General features: G+C 40.9%; 1 protein-coding gene across 2 annotated transcripts in view; it reads left to right on the forward strand.

Annotated features, from left to right (window-relative positions):
- Nucleotides 1-24,223, forward strand: part of CFH (complement factor H) — a 108,280-nt gene that overhangs the window by 7,654 nt on the left and 76,403 nt on the right. For both annotated transcript variants that reach the window (XM_054981646.1, XM_054981647.1), the window contains exons 4-8: nt 2,443-2,519; nt 5,731-5,925; nt 12,090-12,260; nt 16,393-16,566; nt 19,619-19,825. In XM_054981646.1, the coding sequence (XP_054837621.1) occupies nt 2,443-2,519; nt 5,731-5,925; nt 12,090-12,260; nt 16,393-16,566; nt 19,619-19,825 (824 nt within the window). The remainder of the gene's footprint in view (nt 1-2,442; nt 2,520-5,730; nt 5,926-12,089; nt 12,261-16,392; nt 16,567-19,618; nt 19,826-24,223) is intronic.

Consider the following 24,223-nt stretch of genomic DNA (forward strand, 5'->3'; position numbering starts at 1 on the left):
GATCTCTACTGCTCCCATAGAAGTCCCTGAAAAATAATGCTTTTCAATTCATGTATGCTAGTCGTCACAATGACACAGGTTTGTTTGTTTAGAAATAACAGTTCATCAGAGTTATAAAGAAGATGTTATATAACATGCAAGATGTTATATAACATCTTTCAGCAAAGATGTTCAGTGCATTTGAGAAGGGTGGTTTCTACTGTTCTTTGATAGGTCTGGTCAGCTGGCAAACATTGTGGCTGTGATTCAGAGAGACACCATGGTGAGCTGGGTGAGCAGCCCATTAGAGCTCAAGGATCTGTAGTCAGAAAAAAAAAAGAAAAACGAATACCTTTATGTCTGTGCAAAATTGCTTGTATACCATATAAGAGACGCTTTAGATCTCAGGCCTTATCAGCTGTCATTTGTTTTTATTATCATAAAAACTTTGTGGGGATCCACAGGGTCTTGCTCAGGTTTTTTTTTCTAATTTCTCCTCCCCCACCATGTCCTCTTTCATTTACCTGACCTCTTTTCCTGTCCCCTTTTTTCTGCTCCCTTCTCTCCTTCTCACCTACATTTGTCTTCCCCCCAGTTTTCCCCTTTGCCCTTTTCCCCCTCCTCCACAGCAGCCTCTCTGCTATGAACCAGTTGTGTGGTCCCAGTTACATGGTGGGGAACCTGCAAGAACTTGTGGGAGGGGACTTCACTAACCCCTGTATCTCGTTCCCCACACTACTTCCTCTTTCCCTCCTCCTGGCATCCTTCATATGCTCACCTTTCCCTACGTCCTTCTCTTCTTCAAATGCACTAAAAAGCTTACCTTTTATCTGTCTCTCATCTTCATCAATTTTTATTAATTCACTTCATTTATATACTGCCTTTCTCCTTACTAATGTCCCAAAACAGTTTACAGCACTCTCCTTGCCTCCATATTATCCTCACAACAACCCTAAGAAGCAGGTTAGGCTGAGAGTGTGTAACTAGATCAAAGTCACCCAGTGAGCTTCCACAGCAGATGGGTCTCTCAAATCCTATGCTGAAACTCTAATACACTACACTGGTTTTGGTGGGAGGCTGCTGTTGAACAGTAGCAAACAGCCAAGCTTGAGTGAGTCGTACAGGTTATGTGGTATAAAGTTGCCCAGTGGCTGCTTCTGGGTTTGGCCCCAATGAGTCATCCCTCAAAGGTCCAAATGGCCCTGGAAAGGACCCTGCCTCCTCCCCCTTCCTTTTACAGAGAGAAACGAAGCCCGGAATCCTGGCTAAACTGTTATAATTACCTAGTAACAGCCACTGAGGACAGCTGGTTAAAGCTACAGATGATCCTTTTATCATTTTGGGTTTTTTTAAAAAAACCCAATGTATTTTTTTTTTAGATTTCAGATTTTTCTGCAAATTTGGAGTATTTTTCAAGTATGTAAGAAGATCTGTCTTGACTGTTCGTAGCTCCAATCTCAGAATTTATGTCACTTGGCTATTATAATATAAGTTGCAATGAGAGAGAGATTGCTGAGTTACATTGGAACAGGGAAAAAAGCCACGGAAACAGTAATTCCTTTAAAGTGCACCCTGCCTAATTATTACCATTGTTTAATATCACTATTTAATGTCAGTAACTTCACAATCCTAGAGTCTAAAGTGCAGAGTGCAAAAAATTAATTCAAATGAAACTGCTGTATCTGGGCTCCCAATTGGGTCAGAAGAAGCTAAAGAACTTTCCAAATACTTGGAGCTGGAGATAATCACTAGTAAAAGCAAGTACGAAACAGGAGAAGTGCTGGCTTCCTGTTGAGTGGTTCGGAACAGCTGTCTGATCTCCTTCTATCTCCTTCTTTCAAGACTTGTGAGTCCCTAGGGTTCTCCCACCTGGGAGACAGCAACCACCTTGCTTCTGGTTGCAGGAGTCCATCTAGAAAAGAAATCACATGAAGACACTGTTATAAGAATTTTGTTGGACTTCAAGTCTTTATTGAATAATTGAGAAAGAGAAAATTGTGTAATTGAGCTTCAAAGATTCTCTGATGTGTTGTTAATATTATGTGGGTTCTCGGATGTGAATACATTGTAATTAATTGCTTAGACTCTCGGATGTGAACATACTGTAATTGTGATTTGTGATTGTATGAATTCATTTTTTGCACTGTGCACTTTAGACTCTAGGATTGTGAAGTTACTGACATTAAATAGTGATATTAAACAGTGGTAATATTAGCCATGATGCACTTTAAAGAAATTACTGTTTCTGTGGCTTTTTCCCCTGTTCCTTATCAGCATCCCCGCGGGGCCCTTTTGTTTAGTGAGTTACATTGGGAAGCAACTATTTAAAGTTAAAATATTGCCTTATGGTAGTAGTGATCATTTGAATTACTATGTATTCAAATTACTTTTATGGAATCATGTTTTAATATATTGCAGCTTTTGGCGCATCAGGATTTCACTTTTCTTTCCTTAAACTTCTAGATACCAGATGCTCAGCCAGACAAATTACCGAGATTGTCGAGCAGATGGGTGGAGCAATGATGTCCCACACTGTGAAGGTCAGTGGGTTTTCAAACATATTATGCAAATATGTTTGGCATCTTCTTGTGCAAGTGAACTTTTCTTCTTTTTAAAATTTTTTTATTTATATAGTTTTCTGAACACAAACTTACAACAAACTTATTTAACAGCTTACAATACAGAAATTGGTCTAGTCATAGAAAACAACATTCAATGATAAGAATAACGATATGGGTATTTAACAACCTTTAACATTAGCATATTATGACAACACTATGAAACTATATATAAATGGATCAAGAGTGACTGCCTGTTTTGTGGTATATGTATAGTCTAGGGAAGGCAACCATTGTTTGAGAAGTGTTGTCTGGTGATACTGATTATCTGGAGTTTGAAGATGGTCTGAGATTTTTTTCCATAATAGAAAAAAATTCCCAGAGTTTCACAAACCAGTTTGACAAAGGAGGCAACTAGAGATGGGCATGAACCGAAATCTGAACCAAAGTTCGTCACAAAACAAGCCAGTTTGTGGTTCGCGAACCAGGGATTCATCAGAGCCCATTTCTGATTAATGGTGACAAACTTTAGGCTGGTTCATTTGGTTCATTTTTTGGTTTGTCACTAGAGGTGTGCACCCCCTCGGGTTCTGAGCGGAGTGTTTAAACACTTTGGTATGCTCGTAAAGATTCAGGAATATTTACAGAGCACACTGAAGCTCAAAACAGCACCCTTCTTGTTGTTTGCAAATGGCAAGAAAAGTGTTGTTTTCAAATGCTGGCCACAAGAAAAGTGTTACTGCTTTGAAACGCCCCCCAATTTTTTTCAGCTGTGCGGAGGAGGATGAAGGGGTCCCTCCTCTCCCTTCCCTCAGCTGAAAAACGCTGTGGTCTTTGAAAGCAGCATTTTTAGCTAATGGGAGGAGAATCCCCCTCTTGTCAACTGAAAAAATCTGCCTGGGTTTGAAAGCAGCTTTTTCAGCTGAAGGGAGGAGAATCCCCCTCCTGTCAGCTGAAAAAAGCTGCCTGGTTTGAAAGCTGCTTTTTTCAGTTGAGGGGAGGAGGAGGAGGGACCCTCTACTCCCCATCCCATCAGGTGAAAAAAGTGGCAAAGTGGGAAGTTTGATACTTTTCTTGCTGTTTGCAAATGTTAGACAGCTAGAAAAGTGCTGTGGCTGCTGCCACTTTGCTGGCCCCGAACCATGAACCAAATGAACTGGTTCGTGAACTGGGCAAATTCATGGTGGTTAGTGGTTTGTGAGTCCTTGCTTTTCATGAATACAAACTGCTGCGAATTGCCATTTTCTTGGTTCGTGCCCATTTCTAGACGCAATATTTCTTTTTTTCCAAGATGATGCTATTAATGATTTTGCAGCTGAGAGCATTGTCAGGATTAGATTTTTCCTGACTGTGGGACTCGTAGGATCTTCCCAAAGGCCTAAGGGGATTAAAGTTGGCTGCATGGAGACTGTATAAGCAGTAATGATTTGAATCTGTGAAATGATCATTTCCCAGTAAGATTGGATTTTTAGACATTTCTACCAACAATGGAAATAGTCTGAGCCACGATGTCTCCAGCAAAGTGGCTGGATGTCTGGGTTGATGTGATGGACAAAAGAGGAGTTGTGTACCATGTTGTAGTGGCTTGTAGTGTTTTCCCATGCCAAATGGCATCCCACTGAGTGTCCAACAAGGTGATACTACAGTCTTTATTCCATTTCCTTTGGTATGGTAGAGGAGAATTCTCTACTTTAGAATAAAGTATGTTATAAATTCTGGATATTAGTCCTTTGTGAGATGTCATGGGTTGTTTTAAAAGAAATTCAAATGCTGTCATGTCTCGCTTGAGTCCCAACTTGACCTTGGGATTGTCCAATAAATGTTTTACCTGGAGATACAGGAACTTTTCTAATACCATGTTGATAAGCACTGCAGCACCTCAAAAAGTCCCTTCAGAAGAGGGAGGGCTCCAGAGTTGGGGAGAGCCAGTGAAACTCTCCCCTTTGCATGTGCAGAATTGGGTTTGCCAATTTCATGTTGGCAAATTCCTGGATATTTGGGGGCAGAACTTGTGGACAGCAGAGTTTGGGGAGGGAAGGGAGCTCAGCAGGGATGTGATACCCGTCTGAAGCTGGCATTTTCTTCAGTCATAATTCCATAAGAACTGCACACATACACCCCTCCCTGAGATTGGCAACACTTTAAATAATTGTTTTCTTCATGCAAAGATTGGCTGGACCCAAGTCTTTTTCTAGTTTTATTTTATGCTTCGCTATGAACCATTGTTTCACAAAAAAAGCTTTCCAAAACTGCTCACCTAGGAGAGGATTGCCATATGGGCCAAAGATTACCTTTTCCTAGATTTGCCATGGTCCTAGTGTGGATAGGATATTCCCCATCCCCAAACCCCATTTTTTAATCACTGCTCAGAGTGGCCCTGGGTGAAAAATAAACAAAAAATGGCCATTGGCCTGATGGTGTGATATCACTTCCATAGAACACCTGGAAGTGATGTCTGTTCTCTCTAGGAATTGCTAGAAATTTTACAGTTTTACCATAGCCTTTCAGGTGATTCCTAGAGAGGTATGATATCACATGTGGGTTTTCTCTGAAAGTGTTGTCATGATGCCACCAATAGCAAGCCCCTCTGTGTCTATGCCCCTATCTCTGGCTGGTTACCAGGCAACCCTTACTTACTTTTCCCCTTCCTTATCCTGTTGTCTTAATTTTGGAATGCCTTCACACCATTGCCTGACATGGCAGAACCATATGTAGATCCAGCTGTAATCTCCAAGGCAATGCGCACATCTGGGATTTAGAAGGATTTAGAAGGATTTAGAAGGATTTAGAAGGATACTGCCTCCATACATGAACTATTTACCTATTGCCACTCATATGACACGCAATGAATTTTACTAATACTGTTTGTTAAAAAGCCATCTAATCTTCGGCAAGAATCCCATAATTTGGATCTATATACAATATACTTGTCTGATAGTGACTCTGAAATACATGATGTTTAGTTGATTACTCCATAAAGCTTCCTACCAAGTAGCTTGTGTCATTCTTTGCTTTACCCAAGCAGCTTTAGCCATCTACTTCAGATATCAATATGGCGTTTGCTGGGATAAGGTGGCTTTATTGAACTAATCTCCTTTTCTTTCAGTGTTGCAGTAACTCTCTGACTCATCTTAGATTGATTTCTTGCTGATATTTTAACAACAATTTGATAAACAATACACTTGTTTTACAGTAAAGAAGTGTTTCCCAGTAACGCCACCAGAAAATGGGAGGATTGTTATGAGTGGAATACATTCGTTGGACCAAGAATTTATGTTTGGACAGGCTGTACGATTTGAATGCAATGCAAAATTCAAAATTGTGGGATCCAAACAAATTGTTTGTGCAGATGCGGGACAATGGCATCCAGGTGTACCAACATGTGAAGGTAAGGACAAAAGAACACCTCTCCCCCTTTTAACATAGTATTACAACATTTTGCTGATAAATAATTTTAGTTTTCACCACTGAACTGTTCCAACTAAGCCACCCTTTATAGTGGCTTACTAAACAGCATACTGACTGCTGTTGGGTCCACAGGAACTCCCATTCTTCAAGAGGATGTTAATATTTTTCCATCTATATGTGCAGCTTGTTGCATCATTGTAAGCCATCAATCTTGCAATGCCTGGAGAGTTTTCCTAGGGAGAGAAGGCCAACTTTAATAGTATCAAGGTTCTTCTCCATCCCATCATTCTTGCGACAGGTGTAGATAATAGGAGAATGTACACAGAGCCCCACCTGCTGGTTGAGGCAAAATGTCTATCTTGTCCAGCAACCGGTTCCCCAATCCAGCCAACCAGATGCCCCAATAAGTCTTTGAATTCAGAGGTTTTAGTTAGCTATCATGTATAATAGCAATTTATAGACCTTTTTCCATAAATTGCTTTAAGCTTTTAAAGCTATGTAAATCCATCATATGGTCATCACAATACCTTGTGGCAGTGAGTCCCATATGCTAATTATATGTTGAGTAATGACATAAAAATATTTTCTTTGGTCTATTTTAAAATGATTATTCATTAATTTCATTTTATGTCCTAGTATTATTGGAGAGGGAGTTGAAAAGTTAGATATACAAATGTATATAAGGTCTTGGGAGAAAGCTTGAATCTATTTCTACATAAAGACTTCTTCTGGCTTAATCTACATTTCATTCACTCCTTGGTTGCATTCATCATGAACACATAATAGCCATTTCCTCAGAAGAAAATATAGCTTATTCCTTTGAGCAATGTAAAAAATTTCAAGGAATGCTGTTGTTCTTCTGCAGAAAGGCAATAAAAATACATATTAAAGGAACAAGCATTTTTTCCATGGTAAGCAAGTCTTTTAAAAAGTTTTAAAATATTTTACATAGCTTTTAAAGTTTTTTCTTAAATCACTCCAGGTGGAGTACATTGTGGGTCATGTAGACTGGAGGACTGGTGTATCCCAAGTGGAATAAAATAAAAGAGGAAACAAAAATAATTCAAAATATTTTAAAAATACAATGGGAAAAAATATTGTTTTTCTGTGCAATAGTGTCTAGTGAGGAGTAAAACTAAAAAGTGAATTACTATTTAAAAATATCTATTGCCCCCAAAGGAAAAAAAATATTTCTTTTGGTACTTCATTTTTTATGCCACGTTCTGGAAAGCAGGTAAAGGCTGTCAGTTTCTGACATTATCATTGGTGCTTCAGTACAAAATTAGATAATAAGAGCCCTGTGCTTCAAAGAAAAATGTCTGAAACTGCTATAACTTGGGCATTCACCATATTACTCTGAAATCCTCACAGATACTCTCTGCTAAACCTCATGCTGAAATCTTGAGGAGAGACAGGCAGAGTGAGGCCTGCAGAGAAATAGTTCTAAGTTTTCCTCTGCCCTTGGCCCACAAGATGGGAAAAGAGAGTCTGAAAGAACTCCTCTAAGGGCTGTAAATGCTCATTGAAATATCCACAGTTCATCTTCAGAGCCTGGGAATGGTTGGCAATGTAGGATAAATAAGTAAATAAGTAAAACAGAGCAATTCAGAGAGCACATTTGTACATGCCTGCTGATGAGGCAATAAATTCATACAGAGTCCACTTACTTCAGTAAAGAAAATAAGAGTCCTTTTATTTAGGACCTCCACTCAGATTAGAAAAGAGGAGAGAGAGAATCAAATCTATCTAAGCTAGGATGCTGGCAAATACAGGAAGCAAACCCTGTGTCCTCCAACATAACAGGATGGAGAGTATGTGTGTGCACGTGAGGGAGATGAAGGAGGAGGAGGAAGGAAGGAAGGAAGTTTTCTGAGAGTAGCAATCTATACATCAAAGGGATAGCATCAGATAGAACAGATTGTCTTCCTCACTATCCCTCTAATCCCTCTCTTTAACCTGAGACCAGGAACAAGGGGCCGCGTGCAAGTCATTCACTTCTTACAATCCCCCTCTTTCTGGCACTTAGTCGGATCCAGGGGGGTTCATCTTCTGTTGTAGATCCTTGAAGCGAACCTTGGTGAGTGGTTTAGTCAGAGCATCAGCAGTCATTTGCTCAATATGGCAGTAGATCAGCTTGACTATGTTTTTATTTTGTAGTTTCTTCACCCTGTGATATGCTTGTTGTGCTGATTCACATTTTCTTGCTGTGAAAACTTGACGTGAGCTTCGTTGTCCTCATAGATTGGTATAGGATTTGGAGTATCTGTGCCTAGATCTGTGAATAGTAGAAGTAGACATTCTGCTTCTTGACAATTTAGTGATGCTAATAGGTATTCAGCTTCCACGCCTTGCTTCTTGCTGGACCAACTGATGGATCTGCGCCAAAGGAAAAAAGGTGTCCACTAGTAGAGGCCCTATCTTTTTGGTCTCCTGCCCAGTTAGCATCAGTGTATGCTTCTAGTTTAGGGTTTTCAGTGTCTGGTAGATTGAGTTTGAAGCATGCAGTTCCCTTTGGGTATCTTACAAGTCTTTCAACTGTGTCCCAATCTTTGTATGTTGCTGAAGAATTCTTCCTGCGTAGAAATCCTACTGCAGCACTGATGTCAGGTCTAGTTAGTGTGTTAATGTATAGAAGCTTACCTACTGCTGCTTGATATAGGTAGTGCTTTCCTTTCCTCAGGGTCTTTCACATAGCTTAACTGAATGGGAGTCGTAGGAGAATAAGCATCTTCCATCTTTAGGAACTTTATAATGTCTTTGATCTTTTGTTCTTGGTTAAGGAGAAAACTTCCGTCTTCATCTCTTTGTGTTTTCATGCCTAATTAGTGTGTCACATGGCCTAGCCTCTTTAATTCAACATGTTGCTCAAGTGATGTACTAGTGTACTACTGTCATCTGGATGTTCATATGCCAGGATCAAATATTTATGACCAATATCCTTCTTGGTCACAAACAAAGCATCTGTGCTCAGGTTTCCTGGGAATACTTCAGCCCCTTTCCTTTGATGGGATAATTGGCCTTAATGGTGTTGTCTAGGTAACCTGCCTTTCTCTTTGTCTACACGAATTAAAGCCTTGAGTTTCCACTATAGCCCTTGCTAGAAACACAATGAGCTTTCTTAACATGCATTATTTTATTTCCATTTAACTCCCAACTTATAATATCTTCATTGAAGGCATAGAAAGCTGTTTGAAAATCCAATGTTTGTTTAGTCTGTAAGCTGCTTATCATGTGCCTGTATGATTCTGGCATACTAGAAAACAACACTGATCGTTTCATGCCATCATTAATTGGAAATTCAGAGCACTGAATCTCAGGGAACAATTTGCATAGCCTGTGCACATGTGATTCAAAGGATGTTTACTCAATATATTTTTGCTGGTACATCTTAGTCATCAAACTAGATTGAGGAGCCCAACCTGTTCTTTTTTGTCTAGCATTTAGAAGTTTGTACATTTGCTTATTGGTAGGTAAATCTTTTATGCGGCAGCAGAGAGTTCCCTCGAGTCATAGCTGACTTATGGTGACCTTTGGTGGGGTTTTCATGGCAAGAAAGGAATAGAGGTGGTTTTCCATTGCCTGCCTCTGCATCCATGGTCTTCATTGGAAGTCTCCCATCCAATTACTAATCAAGGCCGACCCTGCTTAGCTTCTGAGATCTGACAAGATCAGGCTCACCTGGGCTATCCAGAAAATTGTTACTTGCAGAATCCATAATCATACTTCTGGCATTTGTGTCTTTCACCTTCCACTGTCTTTTGCTGCATCTCAGTGGGCAGGTTATTAGTCATCACTTTGGTTAACCCTTCAACCTCAAGTGCAATCCAGTCTTGCTTTCCAGAGTGAGTAGGTGCCTTGTTTTAGCAAGGTGAATCTGTGCTTTTGTTCTGATTCCTCAGCCATTCTTCCTATTGATTCATATCCTCTCTTTGATCCTGCCTTCAGCACTTAAAATTAAAGCCTCTCTTTCTTTTCTCTTTCAGCACTCCTTTCTCAATTAAAATTGCCCGGTCCACGCTTTCTCTCTTCAGCTGCCAAGACAGCTTTTAACTCCTTAAATACAGATTGCTTCAGTATCAAGGCAGTGTAGCCTAGTAGATTTAATAGGTTGAGCCCAAAACTGAATTTTTGCAATGTAGGATAAATAAATAAATAAGTAAAGCAAAGCAATTCAGGCAGCACAGCTAAGCATTTTGCATGTGTGCTGATGAGGCAATAAACTCACACAGAGGTATTTTCTGCATGGTTACTTTACAGCATTTCAGAATCTATTCTGCTTCCCATGTTCTGCATGTGTGAGGGAGTCATGGGAATCTGAGACAGTTTTTGTACATCTTTTCCCCATTTTTTTCTCTTGCGCACATTCTGTGATTTTTTTGAAGCTGCTGTCCAGTCGCTGCTGGAGCTTGTTATGTCCATGCAGAATCAAAAACTTCTGTTCTGCTTCTCGTGCCCCCCTCTTCCTTTCTCCCAGGAGCTGATTGGTCTGCCTACTGGTGACCACTCCCACCCTCCTCAGCTGTCTGAACTCCTTTTCCACATTTTTATCAGTAAAGCAAAGTAAGGGTTATAAGGCTGCTTCTGCTTCCTTTCTCCCAGGAATGCACACACTCTCTTATTTTTTTTTTCAAAGCCAGGAATGAGTCCTATGGTTGCTGTTGATTCCCTGCTGGCTTTAAAAGCCAGGAAAGGGTTAAATGGTTGCTTTCCCCTTCATTCCTCGGGGTATGAGTGCACTCTCATTTATTTATTTTTCAGAGCCAGAAATGAATACTAATAGTAATGTTGCTGCTACTCGGTAGAAAAGTTCATGCAGACATGAATATATGATGGAATATTAAGTTTTTCCAAGCAGCCCCTTTTACCCAAAATGGTTATTGTTTTGATTTGGTGAATGGATTGCTATATTTATGTTAAATGATTGTATTATACATTATCTTCATTGGTAGGTAGTTCATAATAATGTAACTGATGTTTTAGATAGGAAATTTTTAGCTTTATTAATCATATGGTTTAATGACTGTGTTATGTTTGTTTATCCAAATTTATTATATTTATATTTTACAGGTTCAATGAAAATATTTTTTTTAAATCGCTGCTTATTCCCTGGTGGCTTTAAAAGCCAGGAAAGGGTTAAATGGCTGCTTTTCCCTCCCTCCTGGTATGTTTCAGGCTTCTCCTAATGCCATAGTGGGGTGGGGGGGAACCCAGGCATTTTGCACAGCAGTTTCCAAAACAAAGCAGCAGGGAAACTGTTGGGCGGGAATGAAGCAGCAGCATTCTAACCTTTTCCTGGCTTGGCTGTAAAAAAAATGAATGAGAGTAGAACAAGCACAAAAAGTACATGTTTTCCCCTAGAACTCTGCCACCAATTGCCTCTCCAATGGGCATGGGACAACCCAATCAGCAAATACAGGAATGGGAGGGAGGGAATGGGTTCCAACATTACAACCTTATGACGCATGTGAAAAAATAATTTGAAAAAATTATGTCAGTGCCAGCCCCCACAAAAAGCGGCTCCAAACAGACACATCTCAACTTGTCAGCAGACACCAAATCACCTTGAGGTCATGCAGTACAGAACGATGGGACCCCAAGCCGTTTCAGCACCAGTCGGCATAAATGCTCAGCATCGCCAGCTTAAAGTGTGCTGTGTGGAATGGACCAAAGTCCACTTACTTCCATAAAGAAAATAAGGGTCCTTTTATTTAGGAACTCCAGTTGGGATAGGAAAGAGGAGATAGAATCTAATCTATCAAAACTATGATGCTGGTGGATACAGGGAGCAAGCTCTGTGTCCTCCATGGTGGCAAGATGGAGAGTGTGTGTGTGTGTGTGCATGTGAGGGAGATGAAGAAAAAGGAGGTAGTTCCCTGAGAGTAGCAATCTACACATTAAAGGGATAGCATCAGATAGAGTACTATAGTGTGTCTTCCTCTCTCTCTCTCTAACTTTATTGTAAACCCCCTCTGTAACCCGAGACCAGGAACAAGGAACAGAGTACCAGTCCTTCACTTCATACAGCACTTAAAAGCTCCAGAACTGTAGCTACATTTAACTGATCTTACTCCTAACTGGAGAAGTATCTTTGATTTCTGCCTGCTGTCAATAATAACAGGGATTTTGTTTATTTTTTATCAATAGAAATAATCTGCGAATCAGGAAATATTGTTCATGGTTATATAACTTCATTAAAGGACATTTATAAAGAAGGTGATGAATTACAGTTTAGCTGTCACAATGGATATAAACCCATTGACAGATCTGTTGCAGTATGTAGTGAGAATGGATGGAGTACAAGGCTCGAGTGTACAGGTCAGTATGGTTCCATTTTCTTCTAATATAACATATAGACAATTAGGTTATGTTCATCAAACTTTTAATCGGTTTAATCAAGTGAGCTGTGATTAATTGGAGTGGCAAGCTTTTGTTGTTTATACATACATTGTTTTTATTAAAAGCACTTTTTAAAAAAAAGTTGAGTGGCACGTAAGGCTGCCAACCTCCAAGTAAGGCCTGGAGATCTCCCAGAATTCCAACTGATCTCCAGACCAGAGAAATTAGTTCCCCTGGAGAAAATGGCTACTCTGGAGTGTGGACTCTATAGTATTAGACCTCACAAGGTCCTTCCTCTCACCAAACCTAGCCTCCTTGGCACCCCCTCAAATCTCCAAGAATTTCTGAACCTGCAGTTGGCAACCTTAGTGGCATGTGTTATCTTTGAAGAGAAATTACCTCTTCTCTCAAATACAGGAGGGAATGACTCTTCTACAACAGTGCAAGAAAAGGCAATGGGGGTAGTAGCACGAAGCCATCTTGTTATCCAAATACCCATGTTTGCCCCCCCTTCACTAATTGTAGTACTCTAAGCACATCTTGAGAGTGCAAAGAGGCACCTAAAGGTTTAACATATGAGCAGGCATCTATGTATACTGGGGTCCATGGAGGGTGCTATTCTTGCTATTGGGAAATTATAGCAGGAGTGAGGCGGAGGGGAGTCCTGGATTGAAGCCCCCCTGATGACTTAACTAGCACAGTAGGGAATTAACAAAAACGCACCTCTATCATGGGGAATTAACAAGACAAGGAACTCAAGGATCATAAAAAGGCTTTGCTTCTACTAAACAAATTAATAGAGGTAAAACAATGTAAACATATGCAAGCAAACACTACAAATGATTCAGGGCAACACAGGGAAGTACTAGAAGTAGTAGCTTTCTTATTTCCCATACCCTAAATAATGGGAAAGCTAAACCACAAATGACTGCAGTTTCAGTGCCAGCAAATAAATGAATAGTGGGATTAAAATTAAAGCACAGACCATAAATAACACTACAAAAACACTTAGACAAATGTAGCAATATTCACTTGCACACAGTCCGTATCATAAGCGGTTTTGATTCTAGACCTGCCACACACCAGAGATTGTGAAGTTGTGCAAGTGCAATAAGAATTCACTGACTCTGCTAGTGTATGTTTAAGTGAGGGTGCAGAAAGAAACTCAAGACGTCCTGTCCTGAAATGAGTTACAGTGGTGGTGATATCCACTGGAATTACAAAAGTACGGACAAGGTTTCTCCCAGAAAGGAGGAAAAATATAAGGGAAAGAGGAAGTGTAGTGGGCAACACAGGATCCAGCAGGACAAAAACAGCAGCTCCAACTGTATGAAATAAGGCCTACAAAGGAAAATAAGCAAACAGGGAAAAGGGCATCCAAAGAAGACAAAAAGCAAATCAGGCTGACCTTGAAAAAGGAGACCTTTGAAAAAAGTGCATAAACTCAGTTTGGGGTTACCTATATACTAAGGTTACCTACAAAAGATGTAAATAAGACCAGTTGCTGTGGATGTTTGTTTCATGCAAACTTTCTCATTGGCTTGTGGCCTTTAATTCTGGCTTTGATTGGGAGTTCAGTACTTGGCTATGCAGAGGGTGGCTATTCTGTGAGTGAATGATTACTTCTATGGAGCCCAGTGGAGACAAGAGTCTGAGAGCCAAACTACAAGTGACGCCTGACACAGGTTGGACATTTGTCAGCTTCCCTCAAGTTTTGATGGGGAATGTAGGCATCCTGGTCTTGCAGCTGTAATGGAGAGCCAAGCTGTAAAACCAGGACGCCTACATTTCCCATCAAAACTTGAAGGAAGCTGACAAGTGTCCAATCTGTGTAAGGCATCACTTGTAGCTTGGCTCTTAGTCCTGGGATGTCAGGCTCCTTGAAGAGTACATTAAATGATTCCTCTAGTGTTAACACATCTGTTTTTATGTATGTGCACCTGAGTGGATACCATGGAAGTGAGAGCCAAACTAGAAGAGATACCTGACACGTGGAGGACACACGTCAGTTTCCTGCAAGTTTCCATGACATTTAGGGGAGCAAGGGGAGCGCACTGGCAGCAGCGAGAGGAAGCACGCTCCCCTTGCTCTCTTGCGCTCAGGCGCAAAGTGTGCTGGCGACGGTGAGAGGGACAGGGAGCCAATCTCGCCAGCAGCTCCCTCTCACCGCTGCCAGCACCCTCAGCTTCTGAGTGCATTTAGGGCAGTGGGCTCCCCTTGCTCCCCTAAATGCACTCGGGGTGCAAGCGTGCTGGCAGTGGAGAGAGGGAGCCGAGCAGGCTAGATGAGATGCCTAGAGAAAGAACCTCTGCCAGGGAGAGGGAGGATTCTCCCTCTTCTCCCTGAAAGAGGTTCCTTCTCACTACATTTCCCGTAGAAACTTGCAGGAAATGGATGTGTGTCCTCCACGTGTCAGGAATCTCTTCTAATTTGGCTCTGAGACACTTAGATATATCACATAAACAGATTGGTTTTCAGGAACATATCAAAAGGTGTGAAGAACCATGCTCTTTTCAGCTTTATTTGGAGTCTGGCATGATGGACCATTACATTATAAATTAAAGTGACTGTGCTAACTACCTAAAGATAAAACTAAGTCTCTGGACCTATGAGCAGAAAGAGAGAAAAGGGAAGAGGGCAGTGCTTGGAGGAAATGGAGGAACTTACCCCTTCCATCCGGCACTTTTGAGTGATGTTATGATACTGCTGGTGACACAATGATGTCATCTGTACACCTGGAAGTGATGTTATCATGTTGCTGGGCGAAGCTCTGGTATTTGAGCAAAAACCATAAGAGTTTTTGCCCAAATACCAGTGCAGTTCCAGCATGATAACATCATTATCGGAAATACTGAATACTAAAAGTAATAAACCCTCCCACCACTTACTGTCTCCTGCTTCCTACCACCAGTTGCCAAGGGCAATGCAACAACCCTTCTTATATCCATTTGTGTTTGTTGTTTTGTTTTTTTGGGAAAATACTTTTCTAGATTTGGATAAAAATTTTCAAAAGCAACTGTCCTGGATTTTTTGACAATTACATATCTTACCTGTATAATGACCACAGTTCTCTTTGTCAGATGCATCTGATGAAGAGAACTGTGATTCTCGAAAGCTTATGCTACAGTAAAGTTGGTTAGTCTTAAAGGTGCTACTGGACTCTTTTCTATTTTGCTACTACAGACTAACACGGCTAACTCCTCTGGATCTATGAATTTGGTTAAGTTGTAATATACCTAAAAATTAAACATATTTGCTTTGGTGGTTAACGAATGTTTCAATGAAGATCTGTACTTCTGAGTACTCTGTAAATATGCGAAAACTAGGAAACTATTTCTGTTCTTTAACCTTAACTTGCCTAGCTCAGAGGTGGCCCGCTTCTGTATTCTTAGGGTAGGGTTGCCAGCTCCAGGTTGGGAAATTCCTGGAGATTTGGGAAGGGGAGCCTGGAGAGGAGGGAACCCTCCAAAGCAGCCATTTTCTCCAGGGGAACTGTTCTCTGTGGCATGGAGATCAGTTGTAATTTCAGGAGATCTCCAGACACCACTGTGTGTCCGTACGGCTGGCAACCGTATGGCTGGCAACCGTATCTTAGGGCTATATTTTTTTTAGATATGTTCTGGAGGCCAAAAATGTCGGACAAAGCCTTATTCCCTCCTGAGTATTCAGGGTCTATGATACATTTAGTGACAACAGGAAGAAGCGCTATCACATGCTGTTACGAGTGGTCGGGCTACTATTATTAAAGGGTTGATATTCATCATCTCCCGCCATATTTGGAAACACCTTCCCTTTTCCTATGAATGAAGTTGAGGGCACATCAAGGTAGATTTAGCCAGGTTACAATAAACTTACTTTGGGAACTCAATGCCAGTTGGCCATCCCCATTCTAAGGACACCCTGCATCTTCAGTCTTTCTTCATAACATTTCCTAGACTAATTGTCATATGCATACTGCTCCCAGAATCTCAGCTAATCTCTTAAGAGGATTTTAAAAAACCATTTACATATTTTACATTACACAGTGATAATACTTATTAGTCATCAAATAAGAGTCAAGCATGAAACTTTCTGCCAAACTTCTTGTGACTAAATATCTATTCCTCCACAGAAATTGTATGCTCACGTCCAGAAGTCAATAATGGCAGAGTCAATCCTCACCAGGAGCAGTACTCACATGAACAACCAATCCAGATAGAGTGTGATAATGGCTATAAGCCTGAAAGACAAGGAACAACTTCCAAGTGTACCAAGGATGGCTGGATACCACAACCGAGATGTGTCTGTAAGTAGCTCCCACCCTTGCAGCAGTGTCTTCAGAGTCAAAAGCTGAACACAGTTATAGGTCAACACAGACCGTATCATGGTGTATGAATTAAATGCCCATCATTATGGCAGACAGGACAGGTTGAGTATGAAGGGAGGGGCTATATATAGCTGGGGCTTCTCTCTGCTAAAGAAACACAGAGGTGTGCCCAGAGACATATGAGATCTCTTTCAGCAACTCAATCTCCCCACTGAAGCATCATTTCCAATGGCAGTATGTCATTTTTCTCTTATAAGAAAAAAATATAACCATCAAATTATGTCAGACTAGCAACAAGCACATTGTGGGAAAAAATACTACGGGCTCTAGAAAGGGAAAGGTGGGCAGGTGGGCATTCACGCCTCCTCTATCACTGATCCCTGATGAAGGCAGGGGGGGTGGGGACGGCCACCTCCGCTGCACCTGATCCTGACCAGGTGAAGCAGGGGTGGGCATTGCCTCCTGCTCTGCACCTGATTCTGGCCAGGTGAAGAAGGGGCAGGCATTGCCGCCAGCTCTGTGCCTGATTTGGGCAGGTTGAATGGGGGGAGGGCATTGCCTCCTGCTTCACTCCTCATCCCAATTGGGTGAAGGGGGGGGGGCATTGCCACCTTCTTTGCTCCTCATCCCAGCTGGGTGAAGGCAGGGGGCAGGCATTGGCACCTGATTTTTAAAAAATCAGTATGTGGTGTAGGTATCCAGTACTGGGCAATTGGGCAGAATCTGTAAGCAGTAATCTGTACAGAACCATATACAACATTTCCCAAGCCAGAGCATCTGTCAAAGCCTAGGGCCCACTTCTGCCCCCATTGTCCCTTCCTGTCAGCCTGCACTCTAGCTCCCCCCTCCATTGTTGCCCTTCTCCTGCCTAGGGGAAAGACACATGCAGCATCCCCACTCAGTGCTACTGCTGTGCTCTGCCCATGTGAAGTGGCCCTATGTTGAAACCATCGGTCCATCAAGGTCAGAATAGTCTACTCAGAATGGCAGTGACTCTCTATGGTCTCAAGCAGACGTCTTTTACATTACCTAATACCTGCTCTGGACATCCCTGGGACCGGACCTGTGACACTCTGTATGCAAATCAGATGCTCTGCTACACATCCCCAGCTGCGTTCTTTCCCTACCTGCCTGGGCAGCATGATTCGGGGGGTTCTGATTAGCTGTGAAAGCAAGTGTGGGGGGATGTGTGAGTGGATGGGGAAAGGCTGTGCAGCCAGTGGGGAGGAGTATAAGTGGGTGGGCAGGAAAGAAGCATGAGTGAAGGATGCAATAATGGTAGGACAAATGGTGATGGCAGCAGGCAGGATGAGGGGCCCCAAGCAGTCTCTGCCCACCACCCTGAAGCAGGCACTGATTCTGTATCCTTGCACATATAGCTCACCCTATGGATGGAGGCTGTGGCAAAGTCATATCCCTTTGTAGCAACACATACCAAAGGAGCAATCATGGTCTGCATAAAAATGGCACAACAAGTTCATTCAGATTGGTTGAACCCTTCCAATGTGCTAGGACTGCTGGTTTGTCAAGGAGAGGGTGGGAGATGAATGCCACCTGTCAAGATTTTAAAAGATTTGGATTGCCAGTGGGGATGGTGATGCAGTCACTGTGGGATTCATTACACTGAAATGGAGAACAATTCAGGTGGGTAGCAGTAGAAAAGCAAGATTGAGTCCAGTAGCATCTTAATAATAATAATATGCTTTATACTGCTCTTCTGGACAGATTAGTGCCCCACTCATAGCAGTGAATAAAGTCAGTGCTATTTTTATCCCCACAATACAGGTGAGGAGCTGAAGTTGAGAGGAGTGGCCATCCACTTAGCTCATGGCAGTAGTAGGATTCAAACCAGCAGAGTGCTGATTCACAGCTCATACACTTAACCACTATGCTACAACAGCTCTTTTAAAGACCAACAAGATTTCCAGGTTATAAGCTTTTGAGAGTCAAGCTCCCTTTGTAAGATATGAAATGGAGAAGTTAATTTGACTAGACATGAGCTGGTCTTGATGTATCAAAGCAAGATGATTCAGAAAGAGCCAGGACATGTGGAAAGGAAAGGTAGAATGCAGATGGGGAGGATTTCAGAACAGGGTGGTCTTTAACGCTTGGTTGGGATGGACCAACAATAACATATTGTGCTATTGGATTAGTAACACAACATAAAGCCATAAGCAGAAACCAAAAGTGTGAGTGAGCATTGCTAAGAATGCAGCATGGGCATGCTACAAAATGCTTAGTGACATCAATCACCCATTTTCAAGCTTCAGCAAGCTTTGTTCTGTAGACCAATGTGTAGGATTAGGGTTATAATAATGATCCATTCATTATTATAGGAAGTGCCCACAACAACTCAAAAGATCTAAAAAATAACATTTGCTGAATGTGGGTCTCCAATTTACATAACGGGAATTGTTGGACTTGAATCTACCTTTGTCTTATGTTCAGTCTGAAAATGGCTCTCCTATTGGGAGCAGAAACTGTGACCACTCTGAAATGCTCACTTTTTATGAAGAATTCTAAACTGCTTCATTTGAGTATGGGTATGCATGTATAATAGTTGCATGTTCACCATGCTGGAGTGCCCAAGATTGCGTGTTTCCTGGGCAACCACATGATGCTTCCTTTGCAGTTCATTTGTTCACAAAGTAAATGTCCCCCAAATGGTCAGACTCCAAGTAATATATTCTTTAAAATAAAATAAATTTACAGTTGAGTATATATGAAATTTGTTGATTAATTGAGTCAGAACTTACAGGAGGCAGGCTATTGTCCTGCAGATCACAGTCCCATTTTAAAGTGGCATTTTCTTCTTTCCCATTCATGTTCTGCAGCCCCTCCTTGATTAAGCAAAGTCTGTTTACTGGCCTCTCTCCACTCCCTCTTTTATTCCCTAGTGGAGCCCCCCATACTTTTCCTTCCCTGATTTCTCTCTTCTACATGTGGCCCTGCCATAATCAAGTTGAGAAAAATGATCAAGTGGAAGACTTTTATCTTTGGCTCAACATTTTCTCTCTTGTGTATTCCAAAGCAAAACTCTGTGACTATCCCGAAACAGAGAATATAGAAGTATATGGAGTCCCTGAGAACTACAAGGATCATTATTTTCCAAAACGGGAGAGAGCTACCATTTACTTCCAATGCATCAATGGCTTTTTGTCAGCAAATAAACAGGCCCAGCAGTGGCAACGCTCTACTTGCACCAAATCTGGATGGGATCCAGAACCAAAATGCTTTAGTAAGTAAATGTTTTATTTGCATACTTCCTTTTTCAAAAAAGTAGGAATCAAAATAATTATATATTAATTTTTCTTGGATGCATTTTTAAACTAGCACCATTGCAAGACAGAAAAAAATACAAAGAAAATAACTGATGCATCAGTTCTTGTGGCATAGTCCACACATACTTTAGAAACTTTAGTTTTTGGTTTTTTTTGTAAAAGGTGGCAATACCCCCCCCCACCTTCACCCAGTTGGGATGAGAAGTGAAGCAGGAGGCAATGCCCTCCCCCCATTCAACCTGCCCAAATCAGGCACAGAGCTGGCGGCAATGCCTGCCCCTTCTTCACCTGGCCGGAATCAGGTGCAGTTAGCAATTACAGAGCAACATGGTAAATACTACTGCCAGAAAAAAGAAGTTTCCCATGTATAAATAATATCTCCTCCCGGTAATCTTACAATCAACAATGTATTTATTAATAAATTAACTTATTTCCTATTGATGGTTGTTGTGGGTTTTCCGGGCTTATTTCCTATTATATAGCCAAGACTTATACCACATATTACAATGCAAAATAGCTTCAATTATACAGGCGTCATGTATACTCCAAACCAATCAATTAAAGTGTCCCGTGCTCCAAATCCTATAGTTAATACTATTAAAGTGCAAATGCTTTCTGGCATCACCGGACACAAATTATCATACATGGAGTCAATTTCGCCTTATATTTCAGTTCAATATGGGTACAGTCCAGAAGTAATCCCAGACACTGTGAAGGTCACAGATCACATGTAGACCTTGGTTGTATTCTTTTGGTGTACATTGATGACCATAGTTTTTTCTAACGGACGGTCCAGATCCCCATAAGGTCCGTTTCCAAAGTTCTTTCTCAAAGAACACAGTTGCTGGAAGAACATACAATATTATAGGTTATACACATAGGTTACATACAATTCACAATCAATTACAATATGCACTCCAAATTCAATTACTCACTCAGAATTTCCAAATAAACTTCTTCATGTTAATTTCCAATTCGTCAATTTCCTTCATGTGCAGCCCATTAGCTAGCAACTGTTTTATCTACAGATCAGTATCCACGCCCAGATTGCACATTGTCCCTCCTTAAAGTGCTCCTACTTCTATAATCCACTATCCCAAAAAGCAAGTAAAATCATTTTCTATATTTAAGCCCTTAGGTACGAGAGTATTGAGTTTATGTATCCAAAATGTTTCTTTTTGACCAAGTTCTCTTGTTGCAGATGTATGTTCTCTTCTTCGGGTCTTGAACAGAATAGTAAAAACCATGTCCATGCTATTATGTTTTTTTTCTTGGTAATGTTGTACTAAAGGGGCTTCTAATACGTTGTTCTTGATTCTAGATTGGTGTTCACTAAGTCTTGTTCTGACAGAACGTACAGTACTTCCCACATATAATAATTCACATGGGCATTTTAACAGATAAACTACTCCTTCCATACTGCAATTTACAAACTCGCGTATTGTGTTAATTCCCAGTTGTCTCACATCCTCTCCGCTCATAACTAGGGAACATTGTTTACATCTCCCACACTTGTACACTCCCCTTGGTAGCCCTGTGTCCATTTGTTTAATATGATGGTTCAAATCCGAATGTATTATCCAATCTTTAATATTCCGTGTCCTTCTAAAGGCTACTAGTGGGGGGGGGGGGGTTCCACAACCCGGAATATCATTAACCAGTGGCCAGTATTTCAAGACCGCCCTTCTAATAGCATTAGCTTTATTGCTATAATCAAAGACGCCAACAATGCGTTCCACATGCACACGTGTTTTTGGTTTTAATAAGTCCTTTCTAAGTGCTTCATCAGCACGTTGTCTTGCCTTACACAAAACCCTGTCGGGATATCCCCGTTGTTTAAGTTGCTCCTGTAGTTTATTACTTTGTCTGGTATAGTCGGAGTCCCTAGTGGAATTTCGTTTGAGCCGCAAAAATTGTCCATATGGTAAGTTAGCCCTTAAGTGACCAGGATGAAAGGATCTATAATGGAGTAATGAATTTTTGTCTGTTTTTTTCTTAAATGGTCGCATCGCCAGAGTATCATCCCTTCCTCTATATACTGTCACATCTAAGTAGTCTACCGATTCTCTACTTGCATGCCAGGTAAACTTAATATTTGGATGTATTTCATTCATCCATTCCCCTAATTCCTGGACAATAACGTTCTCATTAGTCACTAGGAAAAGGTCGTCTATGAAGTGAACAAATATAATGATGTCCTTCCAAAAGGGGTTATAGGCAGGATTGCAGAAATAATTGCGTTCTAAGCGACCCATAAAGAGGTTTGCTATACAGGGTGCTGCGGAGCATCCCATTGCAACCCCTCGAAGTTGGACATAAAAGCTGTCTTCCACTTTAAACTAATTGTTTTCTAATATTATTTCCAAGAGAGATATTAAAAAGAAAGTGGGCGGATGCTGGTTTTCCTGCTGATCTAAAGTCTCCATTACCACTAGACGTGCCTCTTTGAGAGGAATATTAGTATACAATGAGGCAACGTCAAGTGTAAGCAATATTGCCCCTGCCGGTATTTTAAAGCCCTCAAACTTTCTTATAAAATCCCCTGTATCTAGCAGAAAAGTAGGTAATTTCCTTACGAAGTCCTGTAGAAAAAAGTCCAAGTATCTAGATAATGGTTCCAAAACCGAGTTACTACCCGATATTATTGGGCGCCCTGGTGGGGGAAACCCCTCTTTATGGATTTTCGGTAGTATATACAGAACTGGCGTTCTAGGGGATGTATTAATTAACCCTCTATGTTCCAATTCCGTGATATATCCTAAGGCTAGTGCTTCATCCACAGTCACCTTGATCAAGAGGCTGGTCTTCTTAACAGGATCCGTGGGAATGAGTTTGTAGTCCAGTTCGTTATGTAACTGTCTATTTATTTCCATCATATAATCCTTTTTATCCATCACTACAATTGCACCCCCCTTATCAGCCTCTTTTATTATGATGGAACTGTCAGATGTCAGATTTTTTAGGGCAATCCTTTCCCCCTTGGGTAAGTTGTTATATCCGGTACTTTCGTGGGCTTCTATGACACTAATTTCTTTTAATAACATTTTTTCAAAGGTCTGTATATGAGGATTATTAATGGTGGGATTGAAGGAGGAACGTATGGAAATGCCCGTTTCCATTCGTGTGGGCGTTGTTCCACCAAAAAATGCTCTCAATTTAATTTGTCTTATTAATTTAAAGACATCTACTCTGGTCTGAAAATCATTATACCATGGGGTCGGCACATACCCAAGTCCTTTGTTTAAAACTATTATTTCTATATCTGAGAGGGTTCTACTGGAGAGATTGACCACTAGATCAGTCTCTCTTGTTGGTGTCAGGTTCGTCTCCCCCTGTTGGGTCGACCCCCTCGTAAAAAACGGCCCCTATTTCCGTGGTTTTGTGCCTTGTTAGTAGGACGTGTGGACATGGATCTAGTAGACATTCCTTCTTCTACTGATGTATCCGTGTCCTCCCCTTCCGTAGTCTCCATGTCTGAGGAATAAGTTATGGGGTTAGACCAGGAAACTTTCTTTATCCTCATTCCACCAACTATATACACGTCCCGTTGCATAGTCTCTATTATCCCTTTGGTATGTTTTCACTTTAATTTCCTTCATCTTATTCTCAAAGTCTTTTACTTGTTTATCAATGTCTCTTATTTTGTTTCTAAATTGTTCCTCCTCGAAGTTGTTCTTAAGTTTAGTCTCTAAGGCTTCAATGTCCTTTCCAACATTTCTTACCTCTACCTGTGCTGTCTCAACCACTAATAACATCAAGTCCATCGAACACTTATTCAATACAGCAGCCCATCTATTTTTAAATTCCTCTTGGTCTCTAAATAAGCCTGGAGGTTTGTGTATGCGGAGACCCCTAGGTATCCTATTAATTTTGCAGTACTCAATCAAAGACCCGGCGTGCAACTGATAACGTAATTGTTTCTTCTTTAAGAACTGTAAATTATTCCAATCCATATCCCCAGTACTCCCACTACTTTCAAAAGAAAAGCGCGTGGATGACATTTCTGAGATAATACGTGTCTTATCTTCTTCAGTGTACATTAATAAACCTTCATAGTTAGACATGGCTCCAAAATTAGTAATTAGCAATTACAGAGCAACACGGTAAATACTACTGGCAGAAAAAAGAAGTTTCCCGTGTATAAATAATATTTCCTCCCAGTAATCTTACAATCAACAATGTATTTATTAATAAATTAACTTATTTCCTATTATATAGCCAAGACTTATACCACATATTACAATGCAAAATAGCTTCAATTATACAGGCGTCATGTATACTCCAAACCAATCAATTAAAGTGTCCCGTGCTCCAAATCCTATAGTTAATACTATTAAAGTGCAAATGCTTTCTGG

Source organism: Eublepharis macularius, chromosome 5 (genome assembly GCF_028583425.1).
Source record: "Eublepharis macularius isolate TG4126 chromosome 5, MPM_Emac_v1.0, whole genome shotgun sequence".
Lineage (NCBI taxonomy): Eukaryota > Metazoa > Chordata > Lepidosauria > Squamata > Eublepharidae > Eublepharis > Eublepharis macularius.